This window comes from Pleurodeles waltl, chromosome 3_1, assembly GCF_031143425.1.
Source record: "Pleurodeles waltl isolate 20211129_DDA chromosome 3_1, aPleWal1.hap1.20221129, whole genome shotgun sequence".
Taxonomy (NCBI): Eukaryota; Metazoa; Chordata; class Amphibia; order Caudata; family Salamandridae; genus Pleurodeles; species Pleurodeles waltl.
In genome coordinates this window covers 1834197236-1834210588 of record NC_090440.1, presented here as the reverse complement: position 1 = coordinate 1834210588, position 13353 = coordinate 1834197236, and the positions used below count along the sequence as shown (strand labels likewise).

Here is a 13353-nt window from a genome sequence, read left to right as displayed (position 1 = left end):
ACAATATGTGAAGCCTCCAACAGTGACTTTCAAGTAATGTGATCCCCAACATTGAAGATATGTGTCTACCAACAGCTTCTTTTTGAAACAAAGGTAGAGATGAGCATAGAGAGCATACCCCATAAGAAGAGCAAGAAATGGAAGCATCTTTTCATTGGATGCTTTTGCCGATGCAGTCCTTCAGGGGCAATGAACGTTCATGGGAAAAGGGGTCTTGTCCAGTATGATATGTGAGATTCATGATTTTTCTAAAAAGTAATTAAATCTAATGTGTATATGAGTCACTACACCACACCTCAAGAAAAACCCAAGTCTGTAAAAGCTATGGCCTATAAAGCTTGCAGACTTCCGTCAAGCCAATTGAATTTGACTGGCAAAGCACGAAGATGGTAAATCCATGGAGCAGAACAATATCACATTCATTATGTGTTGACCGATATCATAAATTGAGACAAAATTAGAGGGAACATAAGAGCTTGGTGAGACAAGGTTTTTACTGAGTTGAGGACTGGCCCGAGTTCAGATCTTGCTCTCCGTAGACTCTCTGTGATCTGCACAAACCACTGTATCCTTAGTCCACTGTTATAACTGCTTTGGCTACTGTTTACAAAGGGGGGTATGAGTAGTGTAAGCTGATGGCATCTAACCCTTCACGGTTAGGCCTTCTCCACCCCCCCACCAACAGTGCTAAGCCTTTTGTTTTGGTTATATGGGGCAGTTTGTGCTAAGACCCCCATAACAATTTGTGTTCTTTTTTCCAACATCCTAGGGATTCTAGAGGTACAAAGGGTTTGTGGATTCCCCTAGACGGAGGCTGAGAAACTAGGCAAAGCATATCAACATTTTAGGTTTTTTGGGGGTGGGGGGAATAGGAAAAAAGTGCTGCAGGGGAATGAGTCTGTTTTTTTGTTCCTGTAACTGTCATCAACAAAAGGTTTGCAGTGCTAAAATCACCATCTTCCCAGCTTTCAGGAGCAGGCCGACTTGGTTCAGAAAAACAATTTTTTAACACAGGATTGGCATTTTACTGGGAGATAGCACATTTTTCCTATTCTTTTTGCTTTCAGCCTCCAACCTGTTTGTGGTAGAAACCGATGTGAAACCCAAGATGGATCCTGGAAAGCTAAACATTTCTGAAAGCTAAACAAAATTCTTATTTCAGTAAAGGGTCCCTTCAAGGTTTTCCTAAAGAAATCAAATGTTGAAATAAAAAAATATTGAAAATTAGACAATATTGGTATCCTGGCCGCCCATGGCATATACATGGGGCAGGGCGCTATGGAGTACATGGATGATTTATTAGTGGTCTTTTGGAGGCCTGAATGCAATCTGAAAATTTGGAGAATTTGAAGAGCTCTGTGCCCTGCTGACTCCAGATCACCCAAAAACACCAGGACATCATCCTTGTAAGAGAGATCCTATCACTCACCTTGGGGGACCATAGAAGCCCCCGGAACAAGGTGTCCACGTGCACCTATGGCTTTAAGGGTTCAGTCACAAGAGCAAGGACCAGGGACAACAAGGGTCAGCCCTGCCGCGTGCCCTTCCTCACCAGAAACCAATCTGAGGTCACCCCGACTCACACTCTAGTTGTAAGATTAGTGTATATTAGGTGTATTATGACTATCAATTTGGGTCCGAACCCCACGCAGGTCAGAAGAGCAAGTACGTATTCCCAGTCCACCGAGTTGAAGGCTATCTGAAATTAATTGAAAGGAGGGCTCTCTGAAGGCCCTACTCAACGCTATTGTGGTGTATTCTCCTTGCAAAATATGGCAAGTGGCCCAGCAGGGCAGAAACACAGGCTGGCCTAGATGGATCAGGCAACCAATGACTCCTGCCAGTCTAGTAGCCAGCATCTTAGCTCATATTTTCACCTACGTGTTCAATAGGGAGATCGGTTGAAAATCTCCACAATGTGTTTCCTCTGTGCCTGGTTTGGGAATCACTATTTCTGTAGTTCTAAGGTCAGATGATAACTGTCCCTTCTCCTGCACTTCCCTGAAGGCTTCCAATAGCATAGGGCCTGTGTGAGGCCACACAACCCACCAGAACTCTGCCGGGAACCCGTTAGGATGCAGCACCTTGCCCGTCTGTAGTTGTGCTAGTACGGCGTGCAACTCATCACAGGTGACCTCTGCCTCCAGGTAGTCTGGAGACAATCAGGGTATTGGCAAGTCATGTACGAAGGTATGCAAATCCTCTTGAGGACTTGTGGGGTCCACCCAATACAACTCCTGGTAATACTCTGCAAAGGTGGGCGCAGTGGGTACAGTTCCTGTTAATCTAATGCCATCCTCAGCCACCAAAAAAGCCACCTGGGTTCCAGCCTCTCTAGACGTGCACAGACAGTGTAAGGTCCTACTAGCCTTGTCCACCCGTTAATAAAATCTGTTACTTGTGGCCATCTAAGCCTCTCTCGCCTCTTGCGTGAGTTCCTGTCTAAGTGATGTCTGTATATGAAGCGAATCGTGCAGCATGGAATCCTGCATTGATGACACATAACGGCTCTCTAGATCAAGTACACGTTCCTCCAGGTCCACAACTTTTCGTCAGGCCCTTTCTCTCTGACCCTTGGAGTAGCTGATGATATCTCACCTTACAGTAGGTTTCTGGGCCTCCCACAGAATGCCTTGGGACCTCACCAACCCCTTATTTTCAGTGAGGAATCATTGTCAGGCTTGTTGGCACATTTTCCTAAAGTCCTCCTTCTGGGGGTGCCAAAGATCCAGTCGCCAGCTCTCCATCACCCTCCTCGGGCCCCAAGTTAAATCCACCACCACTGGTGAGTGATCAGAGAGACCGTGAGCCATCATCTATAACCCTGCGAGCCTCACCCCTGTGCATAAGGACAAACTCCAGTCTAAAGAAGGATCTATGAGCCTCAGAGTAAAAGGTTTATCCCCTCTCTCCTGGGTGGTGCACCCTCCATACATCTGCCAAATTCAAATTTTGTATGAAGGTGTTAAGGGGTGTCCGGCCACAGCTGGAAGCACCAAGGGGCGCATAGCAGTCAAGGCCAGCATCGCACACCCTGGTGCGGTTGCCCCCTTCCCACAATCCCCAAGGCCCTGAGCAGCTCCGGGACCAAGTCACACAGTTTCATCAAGAAGTCAACCATCAAAGGCGCGGGTGCATATGCACAGATCAAGGAGAGTGGGACTCCATGCTGAACCATCAATAATTGCCATAAACCAAACCCACCCATCCTGCCAAACCTTGGAAAACACAAAGGGCATGCTTTTTCTGATTAAAATAGCTATACCCTGGGAACCCCAATGAAACCCCGAGTGATCAACCTGGGCAAAGCCTCTACGGGCCAAGAATGTGCATTTTTCCCTAATAAATCTGTCTCCTGGAGCATGACAATGTCAGCTTCATTCTGTGAGGCCGACCTCAAGACCGCTCTCCTTTTAATTTTATCCAACAACCCATTTACATTCCACGAGAGGACTCTAATTGTACCTTGGTCTGTACTGCTTTGGTGAGGAGTCCTGCAATATGATGTTAGCCATTTCCTATCTTTTCCTGTGAAGAATATTTAAGAATCCAGAGTGCCCACCTGACAGCCACAATCACTCCCACCATCTGAACAAAACTCCTCAGCCCCTTCCGGAATCCCCACTCACACCTGGACCTTCCCTCCACATCTTCCACTTGAGCCTTCAATTACCCACTCTGAGCTGCAAGTTGACCAGATGTTCTTCATGTGTTTTCACTGTGCCCTCAGTTTCTGACAACCTACCCTCCACTTCAGTAACTCTCTGTGTGGTATTGCGAATGTCCTGTCAAATTATTGCCAAGTCCACCTTAAAGTACTCCCATCTTAGCTTCCATGGTTGCTTTAAGGTCTTGGATTGCAAGCAATATCGGCGTCGTTTGGGCAGTATCCTCCGCCAGTGGGCCCCCCCTGACTGCACCGGCTTCCCTGGTAGGGGAGCTGTGTTTCATGAAGTTATCAATTTTCTGTTGCACGGCCATGGCTGTTGGTTTGTCCTTGGCCATGTTGCGGGTAAGGACTCCCTCATTGGGTCAGTACAGCGAGAAAGCCCCTTCAGACTCCTCAGCAGTTCTCTTCCCTCTTGGCCCGGAGACAGATTCACGTCACACTCTGAACTGACGGGCCATAGAAGTCCATGAGCGACCCACGAGAAAGGTTACTGGCACTCTGATGACAGGGCCCCAAACTGCTTAAGGCAAGCACAAATAAAGGGGCACCCTTGCTGTAAGATCATCCGAACCACCACCCCATCACCACCGGGCTCGAGCGCTGCCCTGGACTCCAGGGATTGTCCGATGTTTTTGGGGCCCCTTCAGTCTCTCAGGTAATCCCTCATCCAAAGGGGAAGAGAGAGGACCAACAATCGAGGCACCATGCCTCAAAGTATGCCTAATTGCGATGGAAGTTAACCTCAGGCACTAAAAGTTCTTATTAGAAATCCAGGCCTATTCCAGTCTCCAGTTCACTTCGGGCGAACCTTTCAGCCATCTGTTATATGGACAATCATCCTGATTGTATGTCGGCCACCCGAGCTTCTGTGGGCCTCAGACAAGGCCAGCATCGAGCATGTGCCTCTGGGGCTCCCTTTAACAACCACTGCCAGCTTTACTTGGGGGGGGGGGGGGGGGAGAAATCAGGCAACTCAAGTAAAGTGAATGGCCTAGGGTTTCTCTGTCGGCCAGTTGCAGCTTGTCCCCTGCACACCTCAAGGCATTGTCCTTCATTTGGGGTCTTCAACACTGCTAGGCTGTCGCCTCGGCCCGGGTCTCTAGGCCCTTTGGTCGGTTGTCTTGCTGGTGTGCCTGCTTCCCACCGCATTGTGTCTCCAAGACCACTGCCCCTACGGCATAGCACCCCATTCCGAGGGCTCCGCACCTGCCATCCTCACTGCTTCCCCAGCATGGCCCGGGTCGCTCAAAGCCCCTACACAGTCGTGGGCCCTCCAACAGTCAGAGGCACCTTCGGTGTGCAGAAGCAGGCCACATCTCGCAGAGGAGCTGGCTCTGCTGATCTCTTGCTTCACCTTCAGTCCCAGTACCTCCTCAAGTCACGTCTGGCCGACAGGCCGGAAATCACTTTTCCCTGGATTCCTCGGGCGCTCTTGTCAGGCAGAGCCGTCACAGGGCCTTCATCGGCCGCAATCCACTTCAGCCGCACCACGGCCGCTGCTTCACTGCAAATGATGGCGTGATCCCCGCTTGAGATGCACTGATGTGTGAAATCGAGGCCAGCCTCCGGCAGCCTCTTCCCCAGGTTGGATGCACCTGGAAGCAGCAGTTTCTTGCAGATTGCCTGGTTGGTTGAGCGGAGCTCGATCACAGAGCAACTGCCATGTTTGCTCGTGAAACCAAACCCTTAGAGAGGACCATTCTGTCTGCATGGTCCTGCAGGACATTCTGATTTGAGTCTAGAAATCAGATCCTCCACCAGGTGGTACTACATAGGAGTCTATCCTTTAGGTGAGGAATTTGCGGTTAGATGTAGCCACCAGAAAAGCAAGCTTTTCACCTATGGTAGCATTCTTTCTGTTGTATATTTGATCTAACTGCAGATTCATCACCTCCTTCCTATCTCTCCATTCCGAGGAGTGGACATCTGCACATCCTAAAAAAGTTCTTAGGTTTTTGGCACACGATCACCTGCACTTTTTCTGACTTGACCCACACCTGAGGGTGCAGAAGAATTGCATAAATACAGAAACTGATGCTTGCCTGTATATGTGACCCTACTCTGTCACTTCTGGGCAGTGCAAGGCCACCATGGAATGTGACTGGGTCTCCTGTTATATGCAGGAACTATTGCTTTACATTTTCCAGATCCAGTATGGCACCTTGGACTATTCTAAAGATGAGGAATCTGCAGTTAACTAGAGTATCTTCTAGAAAGAGTGTTACCAAAAGTAAGTAAGTTGTTCATCTAGTTCAGACCTTATATTATATGACGCAATAGTAGAATTTTTGTACTCATAATATTCAGAGTCAAAATGGCGCGATTGGAAGATAGGTGACTCTTTTTTATATTTTCGATATATGATGGTCACTTTAAGCATGGTTACTTTGTGGTACAGGTAAGGTCAGCGTTTTTGCTTGTTTATCCTTAAATGCCTTAATGGTTACTACTCTCTAATTTATCTCCGTAAGTGGTGACTAAGATGCATAATTTAAACAATGTATTTATTAGTCTCCGTTTTGAATTTTTCAAACTTATGTGTTGTGACACAATAAAACATTTGACACATAATGATAATCTTGTGAAAACTCCAGAGATCTTGTGTTTCTAGCTAATGCATATATATTTTTTTTTCAGAGGGGCCATGATTTCTATGAAGGGGTCAGAGCAGGTAAGGACATTTTTAAAATGCCTCTTCTATCTGACATTACAGCAAACCAGCTTTTTCTGTCTTACTGTTTATGGTTTTAAGGGCTTGGCTGTAAGTTTAGAATATGGATTGTACTCCATCAGTACACAGAATATGGATTGTACTCCATCAGTACTCCATTGCCCTCATGGAGTACCTATATTCCCGATTTAAAGGTACCTGCCAGCCTAGTGGACAACTCTAGTCATTGACATGAACCACCGTCACAGCAGTTCAGTCAGTAAGGTAAAAGCTTGGCGGACGGTACAGTCAAAATTATGGTACCATCTGTCAAACTTTTAACCTGTTCTTGTTTTCTCAAAACAAAATCCCAAAGCAGGAATTTATTTTTGAACAAACAGAAACTATTGACTCCCAGACCATGATGTTATTGGTCTCCACCAGCATAATTATTTTCTTTGGTTCTTTTTTGAATATCTTTATTCAGCACACCAATATAATGCTAGTGGTTTTGCGGTGCACGCTGCATCATAATTCATGGTTCAAGATTTATGTTTATACGATGGCTGTTTTTCTTGGATCATGGATTTTATGAAATTCGGCATTACAATTTTTTTCATATGAAGGAGAGTATTCCTTTAGGTTCATTACCATCCTGTGGGCAACATTGGAATTAACATGTTACTAGAATGTCTTTTTCTTCAGTTATGGAGGATTCTATCAGTCTTTTTTTGCTAGGCCACAAGTGTCTAAGCCATAGTAGAGATGTTTGAAGGCATGGGCAAGATGGGAAATGGCCCATATCCGCACTTTCCAAGGTCTCCTATAGTAAAGTGATCCTTCTTTCACCGCTATAATGTTTTCATTTTCTCTGTCACAACATTCTTCCTTTCTCTGCCTACCTCTACCTCTTACTTTCTCTCTCTCTCCCCATTATCATTTGAAGGAATTTTGGGCTCAGTACAAGAAATAATTCAACTTCCTTTGTGTGAAAGTTTAAGTATGTTTCAATATCGCTTTGCATTTTTCAGGTTTGAATCAGCTGAACCAAAATTCAAAGTTGTTCCGAACATTGCACCCCAAAAATGTCTTGCCGCCTAAGGCCCCAAACTCCCAGAGATAGCACTGACCATAGTCACCACCAGCAGAACTTTAATATAGTCAAACCTTGATGACGTTTTTCCTCGTAATTGGGCATATCCCAGGATAAATTGTGGGACTTTTCCATATGGTAGTGTAAGTTACATAATTTCGTTTTTTTGCCCTACGACAGAGTAAGATAATTACAACTTCCCTTTGACTATTCTCCCGTTTTGCATTTTCTCACCAACCGTAACAAGCAACCTAACATCCAGGGATATGTTTTTCTTAGTATATTTGGCTCATTTCAATACTTTTTGACCATATTTTGTTTAGTGCATCTGCTGCTCTTTTTGTGCCAATGCACACATTTATACATTGTTGAAATTTAATTCTGATGCTTTGCTGAAAATATTTTCCTTATTTTTATGACAGATGTAACAGAGCAGAGCTGCGTGTAAGTTCCACCCCTGTACGCAGTTCCTTTCTTTCTGTGCCTTCAGATGCATATCCGGAGTTTTCCCAACTTTTTTAGTTTTCCAACGACTCCAAAACTCTTCCACAGTGTGCTAGAGTGTCTCCACTGAAAACAACAGGATTCCAGCAGACTCTTGACTGCAGGAAACAGATGTTGGTCATGGACCTACACAAAGTGAGTCAGTGGTGCCTGGGATCAGATCCCGACTCAAAGATGTGTAATGAATGCAATCTAATGCTCCTAAAGGGGACCTGAGACTGTCATTAACCACAGAAAGTGGCCTTCGTTTATATCACATTCCAAGTTGTGGGTCCGGTCTCAATAATGGTCATGTGGGCCTTTCTGTGACCTCTGCACTTCCTGCTTGAAGTTCTCTGATAAGTCCAAGTCCCAGTCCAAGGCCAACCACAGGCATAAAAAAGTGAAGTACTCAACCCAACCATGTCGCTCTGACTCTAAAGAGAAGACATGAGGGTGTCAAGATGTCAGTCACACCCCTTCAAGGCCACCAGCCACAGAACCAATCCCTCAGTAGATCCTGATGCTCCTCGAATTTCTCATACCGTCATCAGTGTGCAACAGTCTGAAGCCTCCAAAGAAGCAGTGCTGCAAATATTCAGTGCACTTCCAGCTCCCTCCGCTGTACAGTTCAGCCCCAGTGGGGAAATCTCTCCACAGATCTCTCTGGGCCAATTTAAGGGCCTTTACTGACTTCGATGCAGCCTTCCACCCAACCCAAGATCCATTCTGTTTTCCACCATTGCGACGCTAATAGTGCTCATGGAGATCTTTTGCTAGTGCCCATGTAATACCCCAAACTGACATGGACTAAAGTCCTCCTTTGCAGTAGTGGTTCAGAGGGAAAGCTACGCTACTCCAATTACAGCTGCCCTCTTTTAAAACTAAGACAAATGTTTTAACAGAGATTCTGCAACTTGGAATGGCAGCATTTGAGCCCCTGCTGCCACTTTATGATGCCCTCACGGATACTCTGATGACTGCCTGGTTGAAATCATGTTCTTGCTTGCCTGTCAGCAGGCAGGTTGCCAAAAGTCATAGATCAGAGCCTGGTGAACTGGCTTTATCACCATGCATCCAATTCCTGAGAACCCTTTACCAGTAAAATGAATGGTACCTTGTTTCTGACCAATCCTCAGGACAGAGAATCAAAAAGGACTGATGCCTTTAGCAACACACGTTTTCCTCTTTTTGGCACTGCGATCCATAAATGCAGTCTGTCTGCACATGCCCTTTGGGACATAATCAGCAAGAACTTGCAGACCGTCCGGGAGGACCGTAGGACTGCTCTAGTTCAGATGCTATATGACAGGCAGGAGGTGGGCAAGCGCGTCTTCTGTGCCAGTTAGGATAACACAGATTGTATTGGCAAGTAGGTTGGCATCAGTGTTGTTCTTTGTAGACTTGCCCTGATGAGGTCCACTGGATTTTCTCACTAATGCACATGCCCTTTTATGGGTCTCACCTCTTCAGAGAGAAGATGTACTCTGCTTTGGAATGCTGTAATAATAGCAGAGTAACAGAGGCTCATTGGGGCTGTTGACCCTGCCAAACAATGTCCGTATCAGTTCCTGAAACTTAAGGGCTATTCCAGAAGGCTGGAAGAGGCTGCTCAGCCAGTGATAAAGCCAGTAATGCAGCAGTCTTTTCGGGGTGCTAAATGGGTCCGGTGGGAAATGTGTGGTCCTGCAGGGTAATCAGTCTTCCAACACTTCTAATAGCCAACATACTGATTCAGATTGATGTCATCGGCACGTCCATCTAGTGGGTGGAAGGATGCAGCAGTTCCTCCCAGGTTGGCTGGCCATCATATCTGACATATGGGTACTGATAATTGTCCAAATATACTGCGGCCTACGCTTTCTCTCCTCCCTGCACCACACCAGAATAAAGTTTAGCAGAGAATCTGTCCATCCTGCTACAGTAGCAAAGCCCGTTGCTCTCCAAGAGGTGTATATAGAAAATCATTCAACCATAGTAAGACAGGGGTTGTTATCCTCGTTATTACCTCATCCCAAAATTTGGATGGGGGCCTCAAGATGATTTTGGACCCCAATGCCTTTTTTGCGGAAAGGCAAATTCAAAATGCTCACATTGGCTTATTTCCTATTTGCTCCGGACCCATAAGACTGTAATGTGTTGTTGGACTTGCTGAATGTGTATTTTCATATACCCGTCCTGCAGTCCCACAGGTGTTAGCTGTTTTTCAGTGTGGGACAGTATTTTCTTTTATTTCACTGTGCTCCACTTCAGCTGCACCATCATCTCTCAGGTGTTATTGAAAGTGATGGCTGTGGTCACTGCCCATCCTAGGAAGTCCGGAGATCCTTTATTCTTATATCTTGACAACTGGCTACTGAAGGGAGGTTGCCACAGTCAGTTGTAGACCACTTCCAGGCAACGACTGAAATGTTAGCATTGTTGGGTTTCACCATAGTAAAGTCAAAGTTCCACCAGATTCCCTCAAAGAGACCTCCATTTCAGGGGGCAATGCTGTACACACTGGAGTTCATGGTATTTTATCTGCTACAACAAGTAGAGGGCATGCAGGCTACGATCCTGAAGTTTCAGGCTGGACCTTGGATCCAGGTCAGGATGACCTTGATGCTTTTTGGACTCTTAGACTCATGCATCCTCCTTGTTAACCACACCTGGTAGCACACGTGAGCCTTTCAGTAGAACACAAAATTCCAGAGGGCCCAGCGTCAAGGCTGCTTTTGTGAGACCATCCAGGTCTTGGCAGAGATAGCTCCAGTTCTGTAGTGGTGGCAGACCACTCTTCCTTCTCCACTCAGAGATGACAGTTGTGACAGATACATCTTTACTGTGTTGGGTGGGATCACCTGGGTACCTCAGAGGGCTGTGGTCTCCAGTGGAGGACCAGCACCAAATCACCTACTGGATGCATGGGACTTTCATCTGGCCCTCAAGGCCTTCTTGCCACCCCTCAGTGGGAGACTGGGACAGGTTCTCATGGACAACAGTACCACTATGTGGTGCTAATACCACCAGGGTGGATAGGAGTTGTCCGTCATGTGCCAGGAGGCTTGGCACCTCTTGAGGTGGCTAGATTGTGAAGGTATCTTTCTGGTCACAACCCATTTGGCAGGGTCCCTGAATGCCAGAATAGACAAACTGAGCAGACGATCCCTGACAGATCACAAGTAGCATCTGCATTCCAAGGTGGCGCAGCGCGTCTTTCAGCAGTGGGAGGGAAACATGGCTAGATCTTTTTCCCACCAGCAAGAAAATGCAGTGTCAATAGTTTTGCGCATTAGAGTTTCATGAGAGCACTCGTTGGAGACGTATTCCGACTGGAATGGAACAAGGGACTTCCTGTACGCCTTCCTGCCATGACATCTCCTGTCCCGAGTTCTGGAGAAGATCAAGAACAATCAGGCCCAAGTTGCCCAGTCAGCGCTGCAGTAGACCATGACAGTGTCTTACCTGCAGCTCCTGAGCATCAGCATCTGTCCTCAGGTTAGGCTTCCACTTCAGAAGGACCTCCTTTCTCAAAAGCAGGGCAAAATCCTACACCCAATTCGGCATAACTTACTCCTCTATGCTTGGAGATTAAGTGGCAGCAGCTAACTGCTTTCGATCTGCCATGGAAGGTGGTAGATGCTATCCTCGCTGCCATCCTCGCTGCCAGATTTCCCTTCACTAAATTCCTAAGCCCTGGGAGTAGTGGAGTGCCCAAGAGACTAACACTTTGCTGCTGCTATCTGACTTTCGATTGCTATTGGTATTGTTTTGTCTTCAGCCCAGCAAACCCTTCAAGTGGGCACTATAAAAGTTTATTTGTCTGCCCTTTCAGGCATTTTACATTTGCCAGACCAACTGTCCATGTTCATGTCACCTGTTGAGATGAGATTTATTAAAGGGTTGACACATGTTCCCCCTCGAACTGTTTGTGATACCAGAGTGGGATCTTAACTTGGTCTAGACATTCCTTATGTGTATATGCATAACCGCTCTCTTCTTTCATCACCCTTTAAGATGACTTTCCTCCTTGCAATCACATCAGCTCATCGCATGAGTGAACTGCAAGCATGATCTGTACACCCACCCTACACCATGTTTATTACAGACACTGCACCATTCTGCCAGGTTTATTTGCTCTCCCTCACCCACTGAAAAAGTGGGAGGGGCTCTATTGGTTGTACTCCCAAAAGGGCTTTAAGCTTTTATATGGATCGTATCAAGGAGCATTGAGTGGACAATTAAATGTTTGGGAGTGTCTCCGGAGCAAAGAAAGGGGAGGCTGTGCAGCAGAGGACCCTGTTAAGGTGGTTAGGATTAAGAGCTGCTATACAATGTGCCAGAAGCAGTCCCTGGAAGGTCTGAGGGCCCATTTCACCAGGGTAAAGGCAGCTACTATTGCATTGACTGCCCTTGATACCTGCAGGGCTGCATCATAGACATTGTTGAATACTTTCATGAAGCATTCTTATTTTGACTGTCAGGACCAGTGGGAAGGGTACTTCACCAAATCAGTTCCACGAGACTTTTTGGTCTGACCCGACTCCACAGAACTTCCACCTTAGGGAGGTATTTGTTTTGGTATCTATTCTAAAGTGAGGAATCTGTGATTAGAAGTATTCATTAGAAGAATATGTTGCCTTCAGTAATGCTCTTTCTTTTGGATGCTCTGTCTAAATGCATATTTCTTACTGCCCCTCCTCACCTCCCTGTTCTGTGGAGAGCTTCTTTTTTTTAACTTATAAAAACAATCCCATACTGGCGATCACACTGTTCTCAACACTTGTTCACGCTCTCCGTCTGAGGGTGCATATAGATTGGAGACAAAAAACTGATGTCAGCACCCTGGGGGTCTGTCCTAATAAGAATCTTCAAACTGGACAAAGTATAGCCTTCTCTGCACGCAAATGTTAAGGTAGTGAAGGTGAGAAGTCATAGGCTTTAAAGGTAGGTGGTATGGGGATCAGTGGGCTGGAGCTCAGAACTCCACAGTTAACCTACCATCACAATAAAGTATTGTGTAGTCCAGTGCTAGCCTTGTAAGTGAAATAAAGTACTTTAAACACACAGCATAACTAAATACTACACATTCCAAAAGCGATTCAGTAACAGGATTGTGTACCCACTTCTGAATCTAATGAAATACAGTTATCCTTATGGTACCTGCTTCCTCCCCCCTAGGCTAGGAACAAGTTCAGAGTAATAGAGAACACGCCAAAGAATGTGGTTCGTTCAGTAGTCTTTTGTCCCAGCAACTATGTTCTGGCAAAGATTAGCATCAGCAGCAGCAGTTTCTCTCTGCTGGGTTTCAGGCACTCTCAGTTTGTGCAGACACAATACTTTACCTGCTCTATGATGCTGGTGAGTCCAAACTGCAGGTTAGTGAGATCAGCATCTTTACACTCTTGAGCTTTGGCACTGAGGCGGGAGACGATGGATGGCAGTCAACCCCCCACTTCATGTTCACGAGTACTG

At 46.2% G+C, this 13353-nt stretch overlaps 1 protein-coding gene across 1 annotated transcript in view; it reads left to right on the top strand.

Moving 5' to 3' along the window:
• The window catches only part of HIBCH (3-hydroxyisobutyryl-CoA hydrolase), a 671455-nt gene that overhangs the window by 635502 nt on the left and 22600 nt on the right, over positions 1-13353 (top strand). The window contains exon 13 of the mRNA XM_069225902.1: positions 6308-6341. Coding sequence (XP_069082003.1) covers positions 6308-6341 — 34 coding nt within the window. The remainder of the gene's footprint in view (positions 1-6307; positions 6342-13353) is intronic.